Genomic DNA, 19,623 nt, shown 5'->3' with positions numbered 1-19,623 from the left:
GTCATTGTGAGTGTGCTGTTGCTTCTACTTGGTTGCAGTTAATTCAGTGACTTTAAGCCTTGAACTGTGCAGTGCCCTCTGATCTGCTGGAAGTTTTTCCTGTAGTGTCTAAGATCAGTCTGCTCCCTGCTCCCTGCTGCAATTTCTTTACTGGGTAGCAAGCTCCTGTAATGGAATTTCTTTACTGTCATACTGCATAGTTTCTTTAGTCTCCTGGACCTGAGCGTAGTCAGGGTATCTCCAACGAGTGCATGCACATTGTCTCTCTTTCTCTGGGAGGCCCTGCCTGACCTGATCATCTTAGAAAAGCATGAGAATGATAGTGGAGAAGCAAGTAGAATGCCTTCTGCCCCCCTAATACTGTCTGTCAAAAAGATGGAGGACTCATTTGATGAAACACTCACCATGAGCTGGCAGTGTGTGCTCATAGCCCAGAAAGCCAACCCAGTCCTGGGCTGCGCCAACAGCAGTCGGGCAAAGGAGGTGATTCTCCCCCTCTGCTCCTGTGAGATCCCACCTGGACTGCTGCTTCCAGTTCTGATGTCACCAGCATCTGAAGAAATTTGTTGTGAGAGATAAACTATATTTTTAGGTTAAGAAGTTATGAAGAGAGCTTATGTTTCTTTGGAAGACACCAGGAATTTCCTTGAAATTTTGGAGTTGTATTCTTTTGCTATGGAATACTTCTGAAGAGCTGTTCAACTTACTTTTACTTTGTTTTCTCCAAAGCTCCAGATCTATGATTTTTCCAGTGATTATTCTAGTGACTTTTAATATTTTGATTGAAAGAAAATTCTTTCCAAGGTTTCCTTAACATAGTCATGATTTTTATAAATGATAAAAAGATATACATGATAAAAGATGTGAAAGAATATACATGAATACTCTTCTATTAATTTTATTAAAATTAAGGTTAAATTTTCTATCTTTGATTTTATTTCTTTTTTTCCATTTCAAAATTTTGCCTGGTATTTTGAACAGGGACTGATGCTTAGACATGGGGAAACAATTATTTGACAAAACTGCTAAATGGCTGAACTGCTTTAATTGATTATGCAGATTTATATCTTGCATTCAACATGTATAACATCTTTCAGCTGCAAATTTGATGGTATCAGTAAATAGTAATGAATCAACTTCAAACATAATTTTGAAGTTGGCAAATATTAACAAGGGAAATTGAGGCCTTGTGAGACTGACTTGTAAAATTTACTCATTAAATCAATACAGAGCCTAAAATATTCTTTAATTTAATTCTTTGGTTGCTAGATCACATTGTATCTCATCTAGATATAATGAAAGATGGTAGTTAAAAATATTTTGATTGAATGATTGATCTTTGTGGATAATCCATGATTAGCTAAGTTACAAATAGAAAATGAGGTATTTTAAAATGTAAGATTCTTTCTCACTGTTACGATAAAGAGTAAATCAAAAGGAAGTTGTTCTTACAGAATGTGAAATTAAAGGGACTTTCTTGTTTTCTTTCAAACAGTTACTAATTTCACTGACTGCTGGAATAGTGGGATTACATTTTAACCTCCAACCTCCATGATGCAGTTGTGTTTATGTCCTGCTGTCAGAGAGAGGGTAAGCTGTTCTTCGTATGTGTTATGAAGTTAAGATTTTTTAAAATGTACTGCTATTTATGTGACAGATAAAATACATTGTACGTTTACATGTCACGCATTTTAGAATAATTTGTTTTAAACACCAAAAGCTGTAAAAGTTATTTCATGAAATCACATCATAGCTGGATTTGGAAAGTTTCTTTGGGGATCTTCTAGTCCAACACCACTGATCACAGTTGGGTTGATTGGAGTGCGTTGCTCGGGTCTTTGCCGAGCCTCCAGGGATGGAGACTTCACTGACACTTTTTACTGCACTTTCACCAGTATGACCATGTGATGTACTAAATGCAAGGAATTTAACTCAATGCAGCATGTTGTATAAAATAAGCTGTCATGGGAACTATTAATAACGAGCTATTTATTTGATCATGAAAACAAATAACTAGCAATTGTCTTGCAGTTTTTTTTCCCTAGATATTCTGATTCAATCTTTTCTCCTTTTGTACTTTATCAAAAATTTTGAATCAAACATTTATATTTGTTATAACCACTCTATTTTTTTTTTTTTTTGAGGAATCATTTCCATTAACATCTGATTGATTGATGTGAAACTTCCTAAGTATGGGGGTTTTGGTTTTATGGGGTTTTTTGTTTGTTTGTTTTGGCTTAATTTTTGTTTTGGTTTTTTTTTCTTAATGGAGGATATTTGGACTCGCAGAGGATAAAAATCTAGAAATTACTTGGGTAATTTGTACCATTTCGAACATCAAGGAGATAATGTAAAGGAATATAGTAAAATAGAAAGTAATATTAGAAATTCTTTGGGGTTGAAAGTCCTAAGACCTTGTTCAGTGCTACAGAGTTGATTATTCTTGATAACAACTCAGGTATTTGTGGTAGTTATGGATCACTGATGGAGGAGGAGGCTTGTAGGAAATAATTGCATACATTCCTTAATTACTTTCCTACATGATTCTGATTGAACTTAGGCTTGTGAGGGAAATTGCACTTACTATTCTCTCAGCTTCAGTTTTTCTGCCACACACCACCTTAAGAGCTTTAGAAAAGCAGTAGCCACCTTGGTTTGGTGATTTGTGTCTTCACTGATCATCAGTCATTTTGGGGAATTTATTGCTGCTGCTTGTGTTGCAAATGCAGCCGCTCTTGAGCTGTTGATCAGCTCTCAGTTTGTATTCTATGTGTGCTCACCTTGTTGAATTTTTTTGTATGCATCAGTAAATATTGACTTCCTAAAAGAACAACACATTTGGCACAAGATTGCTAATTGGTCATTCTGAATATTTGTCTGTTCATTCCTCTGCCTTCCATTCTGAGGGTGTTTTCATTCAAAATTTTTGCAAAGGTGTTTTCAGGTGTAAAATGTTACACAGTTAAATTGAAAATAGTCTCTATGTTGCTCAGGTGAGCATTTTACATCAAATACACACTATAAGCTTCAAAATGATACCAGAATCTTCCCCTACATTCCCCTACTTTGAATGTTTTGTCTTTATTATAGTATGTATTCTGCTGAAGCTTCTAAATGAATCTTAAGATGACTTCTCAAGTTGATAATCTTGCTTTTAGACTCGAGGTTTTAATTCCTCAAGTCCTAGCAATTTACCATCTTCGTAATCTCACTGAGCCTGAAAAATCATCAAGCTTCCACACTTGGTGACAAAACCTCTTTAGCAAAATTTCAGGAAGTGCAAATCACCTTGTATCTTTGTCCAAAGCTTGTTCTGGTTGGTTATGATTCTGTTTTCTAACCAAATGAAATGAGGGGGCCTGTAGCTTTCGCACAGTAAACGAAGTCCCTCAGTACCATCTCTTCCTGCCAGGGAGTTTTCTGTGATAAAGATCCAAAATTAGAGTGTTTGAAGGCTTCAGCATTTAATTAGTTTCCACTTGGAATGAAATTGAAAAGGGTGGTGATTTCTGTTAAGAAAATGTTTAGTTTGAGAATAATCTGCAGATTGTATCAGATGAGTAGACTGTATTTATTAATGTAAAATTATAAGGGAGTGTATGAAGAGAATATCACGCAAATTGCTCAGAGCAGTCTGTACAAGTATAAAATTAGACTTTTGCAGAAAGAAACAGTAGTAAAGAGGGAGTTGTGGATGTATGATTAAATAGTGAACAGTTCTAATGATTATGTCTACTTATGGCCCCTGATACATGTGAATAGAAGTTAAGAAGAAAAAAGAAGTAAATTTCTACAATAATTAAGTATGTATGGAATACTACGAATTTTATGTCCTTGTTCCAGAAAAAAGAGGGAGTGGATAGTTTTTATGGGTAGAAAAAATGTAACTAAAACAGTGAGCTTGACTAAGAAATGGAATGAACTTCATTTTGGATACTTTTAGAACACAAACATTAATACATGCTCTGTGAATGGATTTCTGTTCTCTGGTTGAAGAAAACAATAGATATAATTTGTATGTTAATAAAGGTAATTAAAAAGTTATAGATGAATGAAATGCTTTCCAAATTGTTTCCAGTCACTATTTGAAAAATGTTTGCATCTAAATGGGAAAAAGTCTCTTGGGATTGATAAATATGAATGCTAGAACTAGAAATAATTACCAGTCATGGCTTGATCACAGTAGTGTGCAAAGCATGGGGACAAATTTCAAAGAAATGAGAGTTAACAAAGTAGAGGTAGATAAAAATAGGAAAATAGATAAATGCAACATAGATTTGTCATCAACAATTTTTTGATCTGTACTATTCTGGGTTTACTTGGTAACTGTTTCAATGAGGTAAATTTCCCAATGAAACATAGTTTGGGAGAGAATGTGTATGAATTCCTTTCAGCATTTCTTGGCACATAGAAAGTTCTATATTGAGTGAGAGAAAATGTGGATGAAAAGTAGAATCATTTGTTGGAAAAGGAAGTAGCTGAAGGGATGAAGTGACAGGGACTTGTGCTGCAAGGAAGAGTATTAGCCTGGAGGAGAGGCCCTATCAGTGCAGTGGATTACATCTGTTACTCATCTTGGATGTTTTCAGTAGTGACAATGTCATGAAAATATAATAGTTTATAATGAAATTTAGGTCACAAAATAGAAGAGTGTTCTGATGGGGTCAGAAAAATGTACAAGAATTTTTTACTCAGGACACCGGAGTGATAGAATGGGATAAAGCGTAATAGTACAAAGTTAAAAGGATGAAAAAGAAGAATTTCTGTATATAAGACAGGAGCTTATAAATCTGAAGAGAGATAGACGCAGAAAGATTTGAATGTATTATGTCCTTGTAAAATGGTTGCTGACTGCCAGAGTAATGTGGCCATGAAAAGAGAAATCCTGTTTTGGGATACATCACAGTAGGCAGGTCCAAGAGAGAAAAGCAGGTATTTGGCTCGTACGAGATGCCAGCAACGCCTTGTGTTACATGCAGAATTCTGATTCAATTACTGTGTAAGTCCTCATAAAGAATGCATTGCCTACACCGTGAATAATGTTTGTAAGGTTTGCTTATTTTTATCAAACGCTACAGAGGCATTTACTTGTTACTTTTGTCCTTTGATCCTTAGTTTTATTTTAATATCCTAAAAGGATTATTTCCTTAGGCTCTAATCCTTTGTCAGAGGCTGTGCCATCACGTTATTGTTAAATAAGAACTGGGATCAGAAAGTTGGTTTTAATTTTCATTTTTATGAGAGCACAACAGGCTAACATTACTTAGAGTAGAATGCTTTCCTAAGAAGATAATTTTTGTCAGTGAAATCTTAAAAATACTAACTTCAATAAGTTTACTTGTAAGGGAAACTAATAATGTTGTGAGGGTTCAATCTTAAGTTATATGTACGGTGTAACGTGCTTTTCACGTGTGTTTCACATTTAGTGATAAGTCATTGTGATAGCTCTTAGAGTGGAATGGATTTCATGTTTCATACATTGTGCAATTGTAGGGGATATACATGCCTTAAATATACTGCTGTATATGTTAACTATAGTAATGTATTTTACTTTGTGAGTAATTTTCTTCTTTTCAGCTTACATAAGGTACACTTTTTTTGAGTGAATCTAGGCCAGTAGGTGGTTCAGCCAAAAGTAGACTTGCTTAGTTTGCTTTGAATTTAATCTAAAATAACTTGAAACTATACATTGCCAAGAAAAATCATAATGCTATTCTGGGGCCATAATTCTGTAGGAAGCAAAAATACACATGGAGAAAATACACACTGCATCACTGAATTTGCTATGGAAAGCATGTTCGAAATAGTACATTAAAAGGGACCTTATTTAAGTCATGGAAAATGTCCTTCCATTTAAAATTATATAGTATTGGGCTATTCAATTTTCTAATTCTTAAGTACCTTTTAAAGCTTTAAAATAATGGGAAGGCTTCATTGGGAGCAAGATGAGGAAAGGTAGTATGTATTTATTTTTGATTAGTCATTTTTGCTATCGCAAAATAACTTTGACATGGATGCACATTATTTCTCATCAAGATATTGGTGCTACTCTTCAGTCTCTTTTTTCACTTGCCATTTTAATCAAGTCTCTTTAGTGTTTCATGTAGTCATTTTCATTTAGTCATTCAGTGCATTCCATTACATTGAAGCAATGCTGTTTTTTAACCAAATTTTTCCTGTTAATTTGGCAACAAAACATTTTCACATTCTTACAGTCAGTTGTGGCTTACATGTGTAGTATGCACAATTTGATTTCCCAACCAAGGCTTGAAGGTGATCCTTATTTTTAGGTAAATATTCTGTCTGTTCCTTGTGGAGTTCCAACTCCCCTGCTGTGAGCAAGGGTGCCACTCACTAGATCAGGTTGCTCAAAGTTCCATTCAGCCTGGCTTTGAACTCTTCCAGGGATGGGGCATCCAGTATCTCTGGATGCCCCATCCCTGGAATGTCAAATACTTTGACAAAATGTCAAATATGTTGACATTTTCTATTGCCAGAACAGTATGAAATAAAAGAATTAATGTGTAAGCCACATTACAGTACAAAGTTGGTAGTTAAGTGTTGCTAGCACTCACATATAATTAGATACACCACATTTGAGATACAGGCTTTTTAATGTTTTTTCAGAATGTTCTCCCTATTTATTCAGCTAGTTTGGCATCTTTATTTTATGTTTAACTCTACTGTGACCTAACTTACGAAAAGAACAATGGCATCTTCAGAGATTGATAGAAATCAGACAAAACCTGTGAGGACTTGGTTGCATTTAGCCAAATGCTAAACTGATATTTCATAGAATTACTGATCACAGCTAAATCCCATTCCTAATGGGCCTCAAAGGTCATCTGTACACAACTCTACCCACTGATAAACTGATTTTTTTCCCATTTTTGATTTTTTCCTCATTAAGCATCTTGATTACCTCCAGTTTATTGCTATGAGACTTTTTCACCTCATGTTTCACCTTGTTTTCCAAACCCTTATATGTCAAGCTGTATGAAGTCTGCCAGTGGGTGCAGAGAGGTCCCTGATCACTCTTTCCACTTTAGCTGATTGCCTAGTCTTACTGTGTGTTTCCTCTTGTCTAGTGGGGTGGGGACTCACATGATGATCTTTCTTCTTCCATGCAGCTTAGGTTTTTCGGAACATTTTGGGGACCTTGTTGAATGCCATTTGAAAATCCACACTGACTAAATCAATTACATAACGGTTAGAACTGGTTCTGTCTTGCCTGTTTGTTTACATCTTCAAAAGAACTTTAATAAATTTATAGCCACTATTTGTCTTTCTAAAAGCGATGTTAGTACTTTTTTACTTTGATTACTTTCATCCTTATGTTTGCAGATTTATTTAATCTAATTATTTCTGCCAGTTTGGCTGACATGAATATTTTTTTTTCCTGGCCTGTAATTGCAGGATTCCCTGCTGTAGCCCTTACAAATAATTCAGTTTACTGTTTTAATTTTCCTTTCCTTTGCTACAGAGTGGTTATAAGTAAGAGGTTGAACACCTCTGTTAATAATTAAACTATTGCATTCTTTAACTTCTTTAGAACTGTTGGAAGAATACCATCTGTTCCTGATGACTCGTTATATCAATTTTGTGGATTTTTGATTGTCTGATCTACTAACACTGTTGTTTGAGACAGACCAACGCTGCCTCTGGTAAAGAAGATACCTGATTTGTGAGTCTGCTTAAGCTCATGTTTTATGAAAAACAGATTGGAAAAAAAAAGTCAATATTTTGCTTGCGAAGTATTCTATAAACAATTGTGTCCCAATTGTGTCTTACTAGTCAAAAGTGGATTTTTTTGGGCCTCTTTTAAACATACACAAACTACCCCTCTTCTCAAGATAACCAGAGAAAATTTTCAGCATTTTCAGTGCTGTTGAAAACAGTAAGCATATTCAATGTTAGAATTATTGTATCTGGAGGTGTGTGCTCCAGGCATATTTCCATAACTGGGTGAGTTTGGAAGTTACTGCAATTTGGGAAGATTTTGCTCTAGGCTTGAAATGAATTGGAATAGAATAAAATAACTAAATGAAATTAAAAAGAAGTTAAGATGAAAGAAGGATAAAACAGAAAAGAATAATTTGGGAGAAGGTAGATGTGGATGGTATCTCAGAGGAAGTACAGTGGATTTAAAGATTTGAGAATCCAAAGAAATAGGTTATTTTGGAAATTGAATAAGAATGGCATATATATGCTCTTTAAAAAGGTAAAAATGTTACATTGCTGAGAAACAGGAAGAGAGGGGAGAAGTACTTAAAGAAGGCTCCAGACATGCTGTCAGTTAAAATCTGATCTAGATAGAATGAGGAGACTTTATCCTCATTGAATGATATTTTGCCAAGTAGAAAATGAGTTGAGGTGATTTTGCATTTTTTAAAATGGCATGGTGGGTTTTTTTGTGAGAGAAGGTATTACCTTTGGAGCACTTTTTTGCAGTTTTTTATAACTTTAATAATAACTTGTCAAAATGGGTTTGATAGTTTTGAGACAGCAGAGAAGTGTTTCTAAAAGCTAGGTTTCTAAAGTCATACCTGATTTTCAAATACTTGCAAATTGCAGAGTATACTGTTACAATGGCTATAACTCATTTGTTAAAGAGTGGCAGTCATGACAAAAACGGAGAAGAAAGGGAGTAAAAGTGAAAGAAATTAAGATATATTTGTAATTAAATAAAAGCTCTTTGTTGATAGTAAAGGAAAATGTCAAGTTTACTACAGAGTGACTTTTGAACTATTTTAATGTCTGAAATGACACGAATTGGTAAATACTTCTCGTGTAAAAAGCAGCATTTCTTCTGGCCATTTCAAATTTAGGATTAATTGCATATTCTTTGTCATTCATTCATGAATTCAGCACACTGTTCTGTGGAAAGTTAAAAGCTTTTTTCTTTGTCTCTGTGACAGAAAGTAGTAACATTGTCTATTGTCATTCTTGAATGTTAATGACAATGCGTTTAGCTTAATTGAAATCCACTGTATTTGTACATATCAGAATTGTAATTTCAGATTTATTTTTATTTTTTCCCACAGAATATAAATGAAGAATGATGCAATACTAATGCTTTCTATGTACAGCCTTGTAAGAATCTTCTTTAAGGACTTGCAGTAAGATAAATACTGAGAATAATTTTTCTCTGGTACAATGTGTTGAAGCAGAGGAACTGGCATTGTCCACCTTTGTAAAAGCTAAGAACTTAAAATGTTTGCTATTTTGTGAGCGGAGCAGTTCTGGAGTGAATTGAACTTCTGAAAATGCGGCCATGGACTGGTTCCTGGCGTTGGATTATGCTCATCCTCTTTGCTTGGGGAACTTTACTCTTTTATATTGGTGGACACCTGGTACGAGACAGCGAGCACCCAGATCATTCCAGTCGTGAATTATCCAAGATCCTTGCTAAACTTGAACGGTTAAAGCAGCAAAATGAAGACTTAAGGCGCATGGCAGAATCTCTCAGGTAGGACCTGGAAGTAATTAAAACTGTTCAGGAAATTTTTGAAATATGAAATACCAGAAATGAAATTGTAAGGGTTGTTTGTGGGAGTTTTTGCAAATTATATTTAACATTTAAGTATAGATAAGTGTTTTAATTTGTGCTGAAAATATATTGCAAAACCTTTAAATAAATGTACATTTAGTCCTGGTCTAATGTAATCATTATTTAAGAGTCATTTAATGGTGTGGAAATGTTACTGTCACAATAACAGAGTTCTGTAGGTGATTCACCCCTCAATGCCAACTTCAAACAAGTGCAATTATTATGACATTCATACAAATGAGAACATCTAGTTCTTTATACTTCTGCATGCAGTAATTGGAAGAGCTCGTTTTAAAATTGCTGAAAACATTTATACAGCTTGTTGAAGATAAATGCTGACTTGCTGAAGATGATCTGCAATAGATTGCTGCATTATACAAATTCTTTTATCCAAGTTTTCTTCCTTGCCTTGCTGCTACACTTGTAGAAATACTTGTAAAACAGTAGGATCATCTACTTTTTTACAGTCATTAGATTGTAGATGGGTATGATTACATTTTGAAGTGTTTTCTTTCACCTTTTCAGACAGACAGCTTTTCACATAGATTCAAGGTACCTGCTGTCATAAAAACCTGAAAGGGAAAGCTGCTTAGGCAGGATGTGTCAGTGCCAGGTTGGACCCAAGTATGTGGACAGCACCACATGCAGCCTAAAAAGCTGGGATGGATCATGGGGACAAGTGCAGAGGCTTCATATGTTATAGGAAGGTGGAGAAGAGTAAAGCTCAGTATAAGATTTTACAGAATGGGAGGGTGGTGTTTATTTTAAAAATGTCTAAATGAGCTGAATTCGTGTATCTGAATTTTTTACTGAATTGGCTGTCTCTTTCCCAGCTCTGTGCTCATGAGCACCACATGTGTAGCAGTGGTATGGCCAGGATCACCTGTGTAGTACATGGAGAGCAAGGGGCACTGCAAGTTCATCCTGTCTCTTGGTTGGTTCTTGCTTGGCAAGGAGAAACTGATTTTGGGCTTGCCTTTTAATACCCTTTAGGAGCAGATTTTGGATCTTCTACCCTGCTGTTTTACTTCATATTTCATAGGGAAAATTACAGAATTGCACAAATATATTTTCTTTACTAGGGTGTTTTAGGTTTCTGGTCCTGTTCTTGTTAGCTCAAGTCAGTTTGTTTCCCACCTTCATTTAATGAAATCACGCCTCAACTCTGTAGCAGTGAAATGAATTACCTTTCCTCTTTAGCCTGCTCTGATGTTTTTTCTCATGCATTCTCTCTTTCATTCTTATCCAGGCTGTTGGATTTGCTAGGCTGGGTAGACTTCCCTGCCTCACTGCAATATTTTTTCACTGCACTCTGTTCCTGGTTTCTGGAATGCACTGTAGATGTGGCTGCATGCTGATGAGGCTTCTTAGCTTAGAAATATGTCTTAATTTTGAACTATATGTCAGCCCTGAAGAAGCACCTCAGCATTCATGTACTGCTCCCCAGAGGTGGAGAAATGCCGCTGACCCAAGTACTCTACAGTGAGCATTGATAATCTTCACCTTGAGTAATATGGCCATGAATGGCTGAGTGGGCTATAGTTCCCTAAGCTCAGTTTATTAATATATGATAACAACAGTATTTGATAAGATTTTAATATATGTTGTTGACAAAATGGTGTAATATACAGTGTGCTGATATGAAGAAACTTAAGCAAGGCTCTGTATTTGACTAAATGCAGTATTTGTAACTTTCTTGAATATTAGACAGTAATAGTTAGCCTTGGGGATTCTTGCCTCAGAGGTGGTAATATCTGGCCTTGAATGTAAAGATTACCACCCTCCATGCTTTCAGTCCCCCATGTTTGTCTGACTTGAATAAATGGTAATGTGTTGTATTGCACAGCCATTGAAATATAACCCATTCAAATTACACAGTGACTAGAAGAGAATAAATTGTTTTACCGATGGCAGGGTACTGTTTTCCTCTCAAGAAGGAGGCAGTAGAGACAGGAGGTGCTAAGTAGAGGCTAAACTATATTTGAGGCAGTGATGATTTTTCTAAATATCTTTCTATATTTCACTAGCCTTATCTATATTCAGATAAATATTACCTTTTTGGTGGGCAAGTTTTAAATAATAGCTTATACTGTTGATAATTTCTCATGATTTATAAAAATAAAAACATTAGTTTATATCTACTCTAACCATGTTAGAATATTTCAACATTCCTTTTCTATGCTTCAGTTAATGGCTTCAAGATGCTGAAATTAGATTAAGTGATGCAAAACGGTGTTGACTGGACTCTGTTCAGCTTCTTTTTTGTAAAGATGGTGTTTAACAGTATTTCTGAGACTTTTCCTCAGAGCAGTTCTGTATAACCACAGGAAAATCTGAAATTCTAGCATGAGGAAGCATAAATGACTTTAAATACCAGTTGAACAGCCATACGTGTCCAGGTTCAGTAGTCAGTGCTCTCCAGGCACGAGCCAGTTTGAGACTGGAAGATAACCAGTCATAGTTTATGCTGGAAGTGCTCTGAGGTTGGTGAACTACTAACTTTGAGGGAAATGATGCATGACAATGTAGGGCTTTTCATTATTTTTACTGTGCCAAATCCATGATACTGTTTACATAGAAACATCACAAATAGGTTTTAGACGTATCCTGGTCAACCTGTGTTATTAAAGTATTAAATCATAATGTGGTACAGAATTTCAGTGTCTCATTTCTTTGTTTGCCAGATAGAACAAGTTGTGTTGAAAATAGATGTTAGCTTTAAAATTGTCCCAGTTACATTTTTATAGCAGTGTGTCTGTTTAAAATGAGGCATTAACCAGCAGTCCATGGGTTTAGTATCTGTGTACTGGAAGAGATCACTGCTGCTGTGAGCATACATTATAGAAACAAAACACCTCTTAACTTCAGAAATCCAATTAGACAGAAAAGATCACTTTTGCTCCAGTTTACATCTTAAAGTAAAGACGTAATTTATTTTAGGCTTTACTGATCAAAGACAGAAGGACTGGAACTATTATTTGAATATGATTTAATTGCTAGAATTTTTATTTTGTACTGAAAACTCTAGTTACTGACAGTGGCAGTTAAATCTGAGTGGATAAAACAACAGTCTCTGCATCAGTATAGCTCATAAAGGGCATGAGGTAAAAACTTGGTTTTGCTGCCGTTTTTCACTAAGATTTTATATCTAGAGAACAAAAAAGCTCATTTTTTGGGTTAAAACATAGAATATATTATGGTATGCAACAGGGTTAAGCTAATGCCTGAAATTAGGCATATTCCAATTAGGAATTTAAGGTTACTTGTGGAGGATTTTATACAAGATGAGAGTGCCTACCTGTAAAATTGTAACAATAAACAAACATCTGATTAACTATGCTAGCTAACTATGCTAGTTACAGTATTTTGGCACTATTAGATAAAAGTTTTGGATGCTAAAAAGCTCCAAGTTAACAGAATTTGTCTTAGTGAGCAATGAAGTTTTGTGAATGGTAGAACATTACCATAATGAGTAGCTGTGACATTAATAGTAGCTAGTTAGGGCAGGCAGGAAGGGGCAGAAGGTGGGTATGGTTATAAGAATTTGTAGTTTAATAAAAGTATAAGTTGTTTTTTCATTTCCATTTTGAAGTTAGAGAAAATTGGTATTTCATATTTGATTACATTGTTAGTTAAAATGGTAAAATGCATTTCAGTACATTTCAATTGCCTGGACTTTCCCATTATCATGGGTTTCTATGACTTCTCTCACTTCCTTATCACCTAATAAAAGTGTCAGTGTTCTGGGATGGTTGAAAACAGGAGCTGGTGTGCTTGTTTCCATCCATCTCTCTATGAATGCTAACATAGAAAGACAAGAAGTGATCTTTCCACCCTGAGATCTGAATCCTCCTTTGCTGCCAATTTATGTAGCAGCTCCTCATCCCCAAAGACAACAAAAAAGAAAACCAAAAATGTGCCTTATGAAGCATACCTTATGTGCATGCAAAACTAACCATTCAAAACTTGAAAAAGATCCTATCTGTGAAAAGGCTTTATAAAGTCTTGCTTGACCCTTTTTTCCTCTGTGGTACTTAAATAATACCTGATTTTGTAATTTTCTTCCGCTTGCTTCTTCTCACACAAGATATGTAAGGAGCAGAATTAAGGTTTTAGGGCATTGATAGGTACTTGTTTGGATTATTCTGGTTTATTTCCCACCCACTGCAACCATTTGTATGTTTGATTTCACAAAATATATTATGTTTTTATGATTTTATGATTTTTAAAAATATTTTTAATTCATTACCCATATTGGTTAAGAATATTTCATATTTTTGTAAGGATTTTTGGTGAGCATATTTTTAGATACTTATTTTCTAAGTTGTATATACCTGTGCAAGTTGAAACAGTCACTCTTTTTGAAAATGGCCTGGAATAAAAAAAATATTCCTTTAGGAACTGAGTACACTTTTGTGGTGCACTTCTGATTACTTGAAATTACATCAGGTACTGCATAGGTTTTATGGTGTATTTAAAAAGCCTTAGGTGAGAAGTTACTGTAGTTTTTCTTTTGCCAATATGGTGCTTTGTAAAAACCTTCCTTGTGGGCTATAAAGAGGCAAAGATGTATATTAGTGATGCAGAAGATAAATGGGCTTAAAGGTGTTTTGTATTGTCTGAGTTTTAGAAATTATGTGCATGAATATTGTGGTGTAGTGAGATTTGGAGAGGTACCACAGTCTGTATGTGATCATAAACAATATTGTAGGAGCAAATCTGGGTTGATTTTAGAAGCAGTGTAGATTTCAATAGTGCAAAATAGTAATAAAACTGAGTTTTTTACAGGTTGTTGTTTTACTATTCTGTATCCAGTCAAACTGGAAGAACCCTTTCAAGGACACTTAAGTAGTAGGTGTGACAGCAAAAATGGAAATCTTTACTGCAATTTTTGTAGTTATTTAAGGGAAACCTGATAGGGAGTAATAATCAAACCAAAGTATTACATAATGTTGTTTCCTAAACAGTAGTTTTAGGAAGTAGTTTTACCTAAATTTTTACTTACTCTTAGTATTATGATATGACTGCTGAAGACTGTCCCTGTTGCATATAGATGATATAAGGCTTTTAGGAGGATTACAATTACAACTTTTGTAATGTCCCATTTTCTTGGATGGAAGCTGTGTATGCCTTCATCCTTGTCCTAGGGTTGCTTTATTTTTGCAATACATGAATGCTTCATAGTATTTATGTGCTTCTTTGTGTATTACTGGGTGGGAGCCAAATTTTTATATTTTAGGATATTTTTCTCACAGTTCTGAGTGTAGCTTCAGAAAGAAGAGATCAGATTTTGAATTTGAAAGAGTACTAGAGTTGCTTTAATGTAGCTGGTGCTGAGGCTGGTGGAGAATCCAAACTGGAGAGATCAATTAATCATAAGCAACTCTATTAAAGTACTTCTGTCAATTACTCTGGGCAGTTTTTGGGCCCATTAAACCTGTAGAAAGCATTAAAGGGGCTTGGATAGAAGAATACTTTCAGGTTGATAAGAATTTAAATATTAAAGTACAGTTTTCTATTACATGTATTTAAAATATCTCAAGTTTGAAGCTGACAGTATTGCACAGGCTAGTGTGTGAAGGATGAAGATAATTGAACTAAATGGTGGGCACCTCTGCTCTTTTTACTACTTTTTGTGCAATTCTGAGTTAAGGGAAGGGACACATGTGCAGTGGATATAATCAGCACTGATCAGGGCTGTGCTGATCTAAATTGATAAGGGATGTTTGGTCTTTATTTGCAGATAACATTGACTCTTTTATTTCAGTTTTATTTACTGAGAAGGTTTTGTCTAAGAAGGATGAAGTGACAGCCTGTATTCTTTTTGTTTGTGTGTGCTAGTGGTCATTAATAATTGAACATGATTTTCTTCTTGGGGAAGAGAAAAAAGTGAAAGAAGAAAAGACAATCATAATTTGACTTTAGTTAGTTATAAACCTTCTAGCTCCATACAAAGAACTTAGATATAAATGAAAAAATGAGAAAATATTTGAGTGTGAACTTGTGAAATCTTATATTTTTCCTTTTGCTGATAAATTAGTGTAACCTTTTAAATATCTTGGGAATAGGAAAAGGTTAGAATGGTTTTTGTAATTTATGGGTTTTTAAAATTATTTTTACAATTATTTTACACAGTATGGCAGTTCTTCTAGCTAAATTGAATGTCACTATGATTAATTTTTAAGGTGTTCTTTTTGCCTTCAGAGATCCAGACTAGATATCATTGCTTTTTCATTGCCCCTCTGTCACCTGAAGGTGATGAGAAATTGGCAATTGGCCTAAGTCATATGGATTATGTACATAGAATTATTTTTTTTTTTTTAGCTGGATTAACAAGGGACAAAGTAGAAACAGGTTATCTCTACAACATAATTTTTTTGATGTTTAAAGCTATACAGTAATATCTTTATTTGATGAGTTGATTATGGAAAAGATAATTTCTATTTGCTATCAAATGGTAGGAAGCAGCGTGCAAACATCACACCTTGTAACTACTGAGAATTGAAATAAACCTACTACTTGGTTTATTAGCTTGACTGACTGCTTAAGAGAATTATAATTGTGTTTATTTTGTGTTCATAACTTAATTTACAGTTTTACCATAGTAATAAGTGAAGGACACTGTGTCCTAGATGCTTACTGGTGTGTTTTTTTTATTACTGCTTAGAATCATCTTAGTTTAGATGAACTTACTTTAAACTCACCTCTCATATTTTAAGGAGTAAAATAGTTGTCAGGACTTACTTTGGTAAGAATTATTTTGGTAAGAATTCCTGTTTTTCAAGAGGAATTCTTATTCATAAGTATGCATAATTACTAGGATATTCTGCACTAGAAATTATCTGCGTGCAGGATGCCATGAGACTAGACAAGGATTTTAATTCAAACGCTTTTCCCTCAAATGTTGTCGTATCTCCAAGTCAGTTGAAGTACTTGGAGAGGGTAATAACAGCCAAGCTGTGCAGAGAAGAATCTTTTCCTTAATTTTGAGACTGGATGAAAGTGAGGAAGACAGCAATTCTGAGTCTGATGAGGTAACAGATGTGGAGACAAAACTGAAAAAAGAATAAGCTATCTTAGTTTCATCCTAAAATGATATAATTTTTGAAAGTCCAAACAACTAGCTTAGAGAATGTCTCCCCCCATCCCAGCTCTTTTATCTAACAGTCTAAGTACAATAAAAATTTTTATTGCAATGTGCCAAACAAGATGAATGTTAAATGGCATGCAGTTTTCAAGATCTTAATTATATCAAATGATCAACATTACTGTGCTTCTTTCATATCATCCACAACTATCCTTCTGTAGGATCCTCTAATTGCTACTTTAACAGACTTTCCTTATGCTAAGATGATTTGTACACTGTCTCAGGACTTCTTATGGTAATGATTTTGTGTCCTTTTACCCTATTGTTCTTCACAGATTCTACCTTTAGGGTGTGTGACTTGTACAAGATAAACCCTAACATTTTTTTCTGGCAATTTTGTGGTTAGTTGTTCCTTCACAACTCCAACTGTGGTACCAAGTCAGCAGATCACAAACACATTTCCATCTGGTGGTTTTAAATTCGTGTAAGAACGTAAATGTCTTTCAATATACTTTTTAAAGGCTTGTTTGTATTGTCTTGTACATGGCAATACAATACTGTACCTCAGTGTGATACAATACTGTACATTTTTTGTAGAAACAAATTTACAAATGGATTGTTGACATGGAGAGTATATTTAGGGAGTGCACATGATTAAGATTAGGATATTTTACCCAGTTTTGACATGCTTGTTCCATCAGTGCATGAAAAAGCAGATGTACGAGCAGTTAATGGTAATTCCTTTTTGTGGTAGTTTTAGAACACAAATATTTTTTCAGTAATTATCCCTAGGATAGGGATCCTTTCAATAGGAAGCTTTAAGACTGCAGAATTTTTTACTGAATTTCTCTCAGGCTACGTAGCTGCTTCTTCCACCTCTCTTATCTCCTTCTGAAAAAAGGTGCTTAAATGCTATGCTTCGTGTGATACACCTTTCTGATGCTTACATTAGGTGTTTGTTCTCTTCAACTGTTTCAGGGAAAATGAACTTCTCATCAGTCCCTGAAATTTTATTGGCATTTAGCTATCCAGACCTGAGAGACATTAAAGTTAATAAAATCTCAGTAGGATATTTAGAATGCTGTCATTTCTTTTTTACAGGGAAGGTGCTCCCTCAAACCATTGTTTTCCCTATGCTAGAGGCACCTGTCAAGGACTCTTCCTGTGTATGGTGCTGTGAAACTCTGTTTGTGTGTGGAGAGAATATCTGTTTCTTTTTATGTTCATATTCCTTTATGAAGGAAGAATCGTCTTTATGTTCTGCAAGAATTCTGTATTCTTTGCAGTTCTCAAGACTTACCATTGCACGTCTGCTTGCTCTTTTTCTCTTTAGAGTCTGATCTTACAAAAGCTTATAAAATGTGGAATAATTTTTAATAAGTGTAATTTCTCTTGAAATTAAGAGAGTTTTTATTTTACCTGCTTTAAATTTGTGAGGCAAATAGTAGTTAGCATCTAGTTTCACTTCAATTATTTTGGTTTATTAATACGTGGATTCAAGTTGAGATGGTGAACAAACCTCAGTAATGCCCTCAGGGCTGACTTACGGCTCATAGATTTCAGGATATGTATTTCCATACTTCTCCTGTGCTCACATATCAGAAATTTTACAAATTGATGTTACAGTTGCTGGTGTTGTTTTAGGTGATGTACAGTTTAGAATAAGAGATCATGACAATGGTACATTTAAGGTGGTTGGATCTTGTTCTGAGTCCATGCAATACATTGAAGTCATCCTGGGTGAATGTGTAGGAAGCCTTAACTAGAGTTCAAGAGCTGGAGCCCTGGTTCTCTAAGAATATATGGCCAGGGTTCAAGAGAAGAATGTACCTCGTGTGTGAATGTAAGAAGAGTCAGAAATAGAATCTCTTGAAGGTATGTTGCATAGGCTTTGTTTGTGTGCCAATCAGGTTGACAATTAAACTGCCCCAGATACTGTTTTCACAAGCAGAGCCTTGCATTGTTCATGTTGGTGAGTGGAAGTCTTGAAAGCAGCACAGTATAGGATCAGGCTGAATCCTGCATTGCAGCTGTGTTATGCACTGTTTTTCTCCTATGGAATTATGCTTTCAAAATCTTGTTTATGTCAATGTGTTTAATTTCTTCTGGTTTTAAGGAAATATTATGAAGGTTTATCAGTAAAACAGTATGGAATAAAAATGAAAGGAGAGCTGAATTGTTGATGCAAATAATTTATCAAATAATTATATTTATAAATCATGCAATTTCTTTATTTTCTATGTCCTAGGATACCAGATGGTCCCATTGATCAGGGACCAGCTGCAGGAAAGGTACATGCTTTAGAGGAGCAACTTCTAAAGGCCAAAGAACAGATAGAAAACTATAAGAAGCGGGCAGGAGATGGTTGGTAGATAAGTTTTCTTTTACTTCTAAAACAAGTTTTGGTGTTTTGGTATTTCTTATCACAAATGTATTGGCTTCTTAACAAGTAATTCAACTAAAAGTACTGATACTGATGCTTTTATGCTTTTTTTTTTTTTTTTTTTTAGTAGGAGGCCTTGGAAAAGACCATGAAATACTGAGGAGGAGGATTGAGAATGGGGCTAAGGAACTTTGGTTTTTCCTCCAGAGTGAACTGAAGAAGTTGAAAAATCTAGAAGGAAGTGAACTGCAAACACGCATTGATGAATTTCTGTCTGATTTAGGTCATCAGGAAAGGTACTTGCATTAGTTGATTCTGACCTTTAATTTAACTGTCATTATGTTGTTCAAAGATGTGTGGCAATTATATTTTTAGTTGTTGTCAGTCATCAGGCCTCCTTATTGTTGGGGTACCTTTTTTATCATGTCAAAATATTCTGTATGAGTTTTGTTCATGCTGAAAAAAATTAATCCAGGAGATGTTAAAAATTCAGTGAAGTCTGTCTTTAAGCATATTATATTTTTAACTCTGTTCCCAACAGGATTGCAATAATAGTTTGTGTCTCATCAGTAAACAGTTATACAAAAGTAGTTGAATTAACTA

The 19,623-nt window shown here is 34.8% G+C and overlaps 1 protein-coding gene across 5 annotated transcripts in view; it reads left to right on the top strand.

Moving 5' to 3' along the window:
• LOC121673095 (alpha-(1,6)-fucosyltransferase-like) overlaps positions 1-19,623 on the top strand; it is a 90,166-nt gene that overhangs the window by 25,901 nt on the left and 44,642 nt on the right. For 2 of the 5 annotated variants that reach the window (XM_042046138.1, XM_042046139.1), the window contains 5 exons: positions 1,496-1,590; positions 7,553-7,684; positions 9,045-9,469; positions 18,886-19,001; positions 19,148-19,316. In XM_042046138.1, the coding sequence (XP_041902072.1) occupies positions 9,267-9,469; positions 18,886-19,001; positions 19,148-19,316 (488 nt within the window). In that variant the 5' untranslated portion in view covers positions 1,496-1,590; positions 7,553-7,684; positions 9,045-9,266. Of the gene's footprint in view, positions 1-1,495; positions 1,591-7,552; positions 7,685-9,044; positions 9,470-18,885; positions 19,002-19,147; positions 19,317-19,623 lie in introns of those variants that run through there. The other 3 variants (XM_042046141.1, XM_042046140.1, XM_042046142.1) reach the window with 3 other exon arrangements.

This window comes from Corvus kubaryi, unplaced genomic scaffold, assembly GCF_017639235.1.
Source record: "Corvus kubaryi isolate FWS band 111438036 unplaced genomic scaffold, C.kubaryi_AGA036_p1.0 65182, whole genome shotgun sequence".
In the NCBI taxonomy this organism is placed as follows: domain Eukaryota; kingdom Metazoa; phylum Chordata; class Aves; order Passeriformes; family Corvidae; genus Corvus; species Corvus kubaryi.
This window is presented reverse-complemented; position numbering and strand designations above follow the sequence as displayed.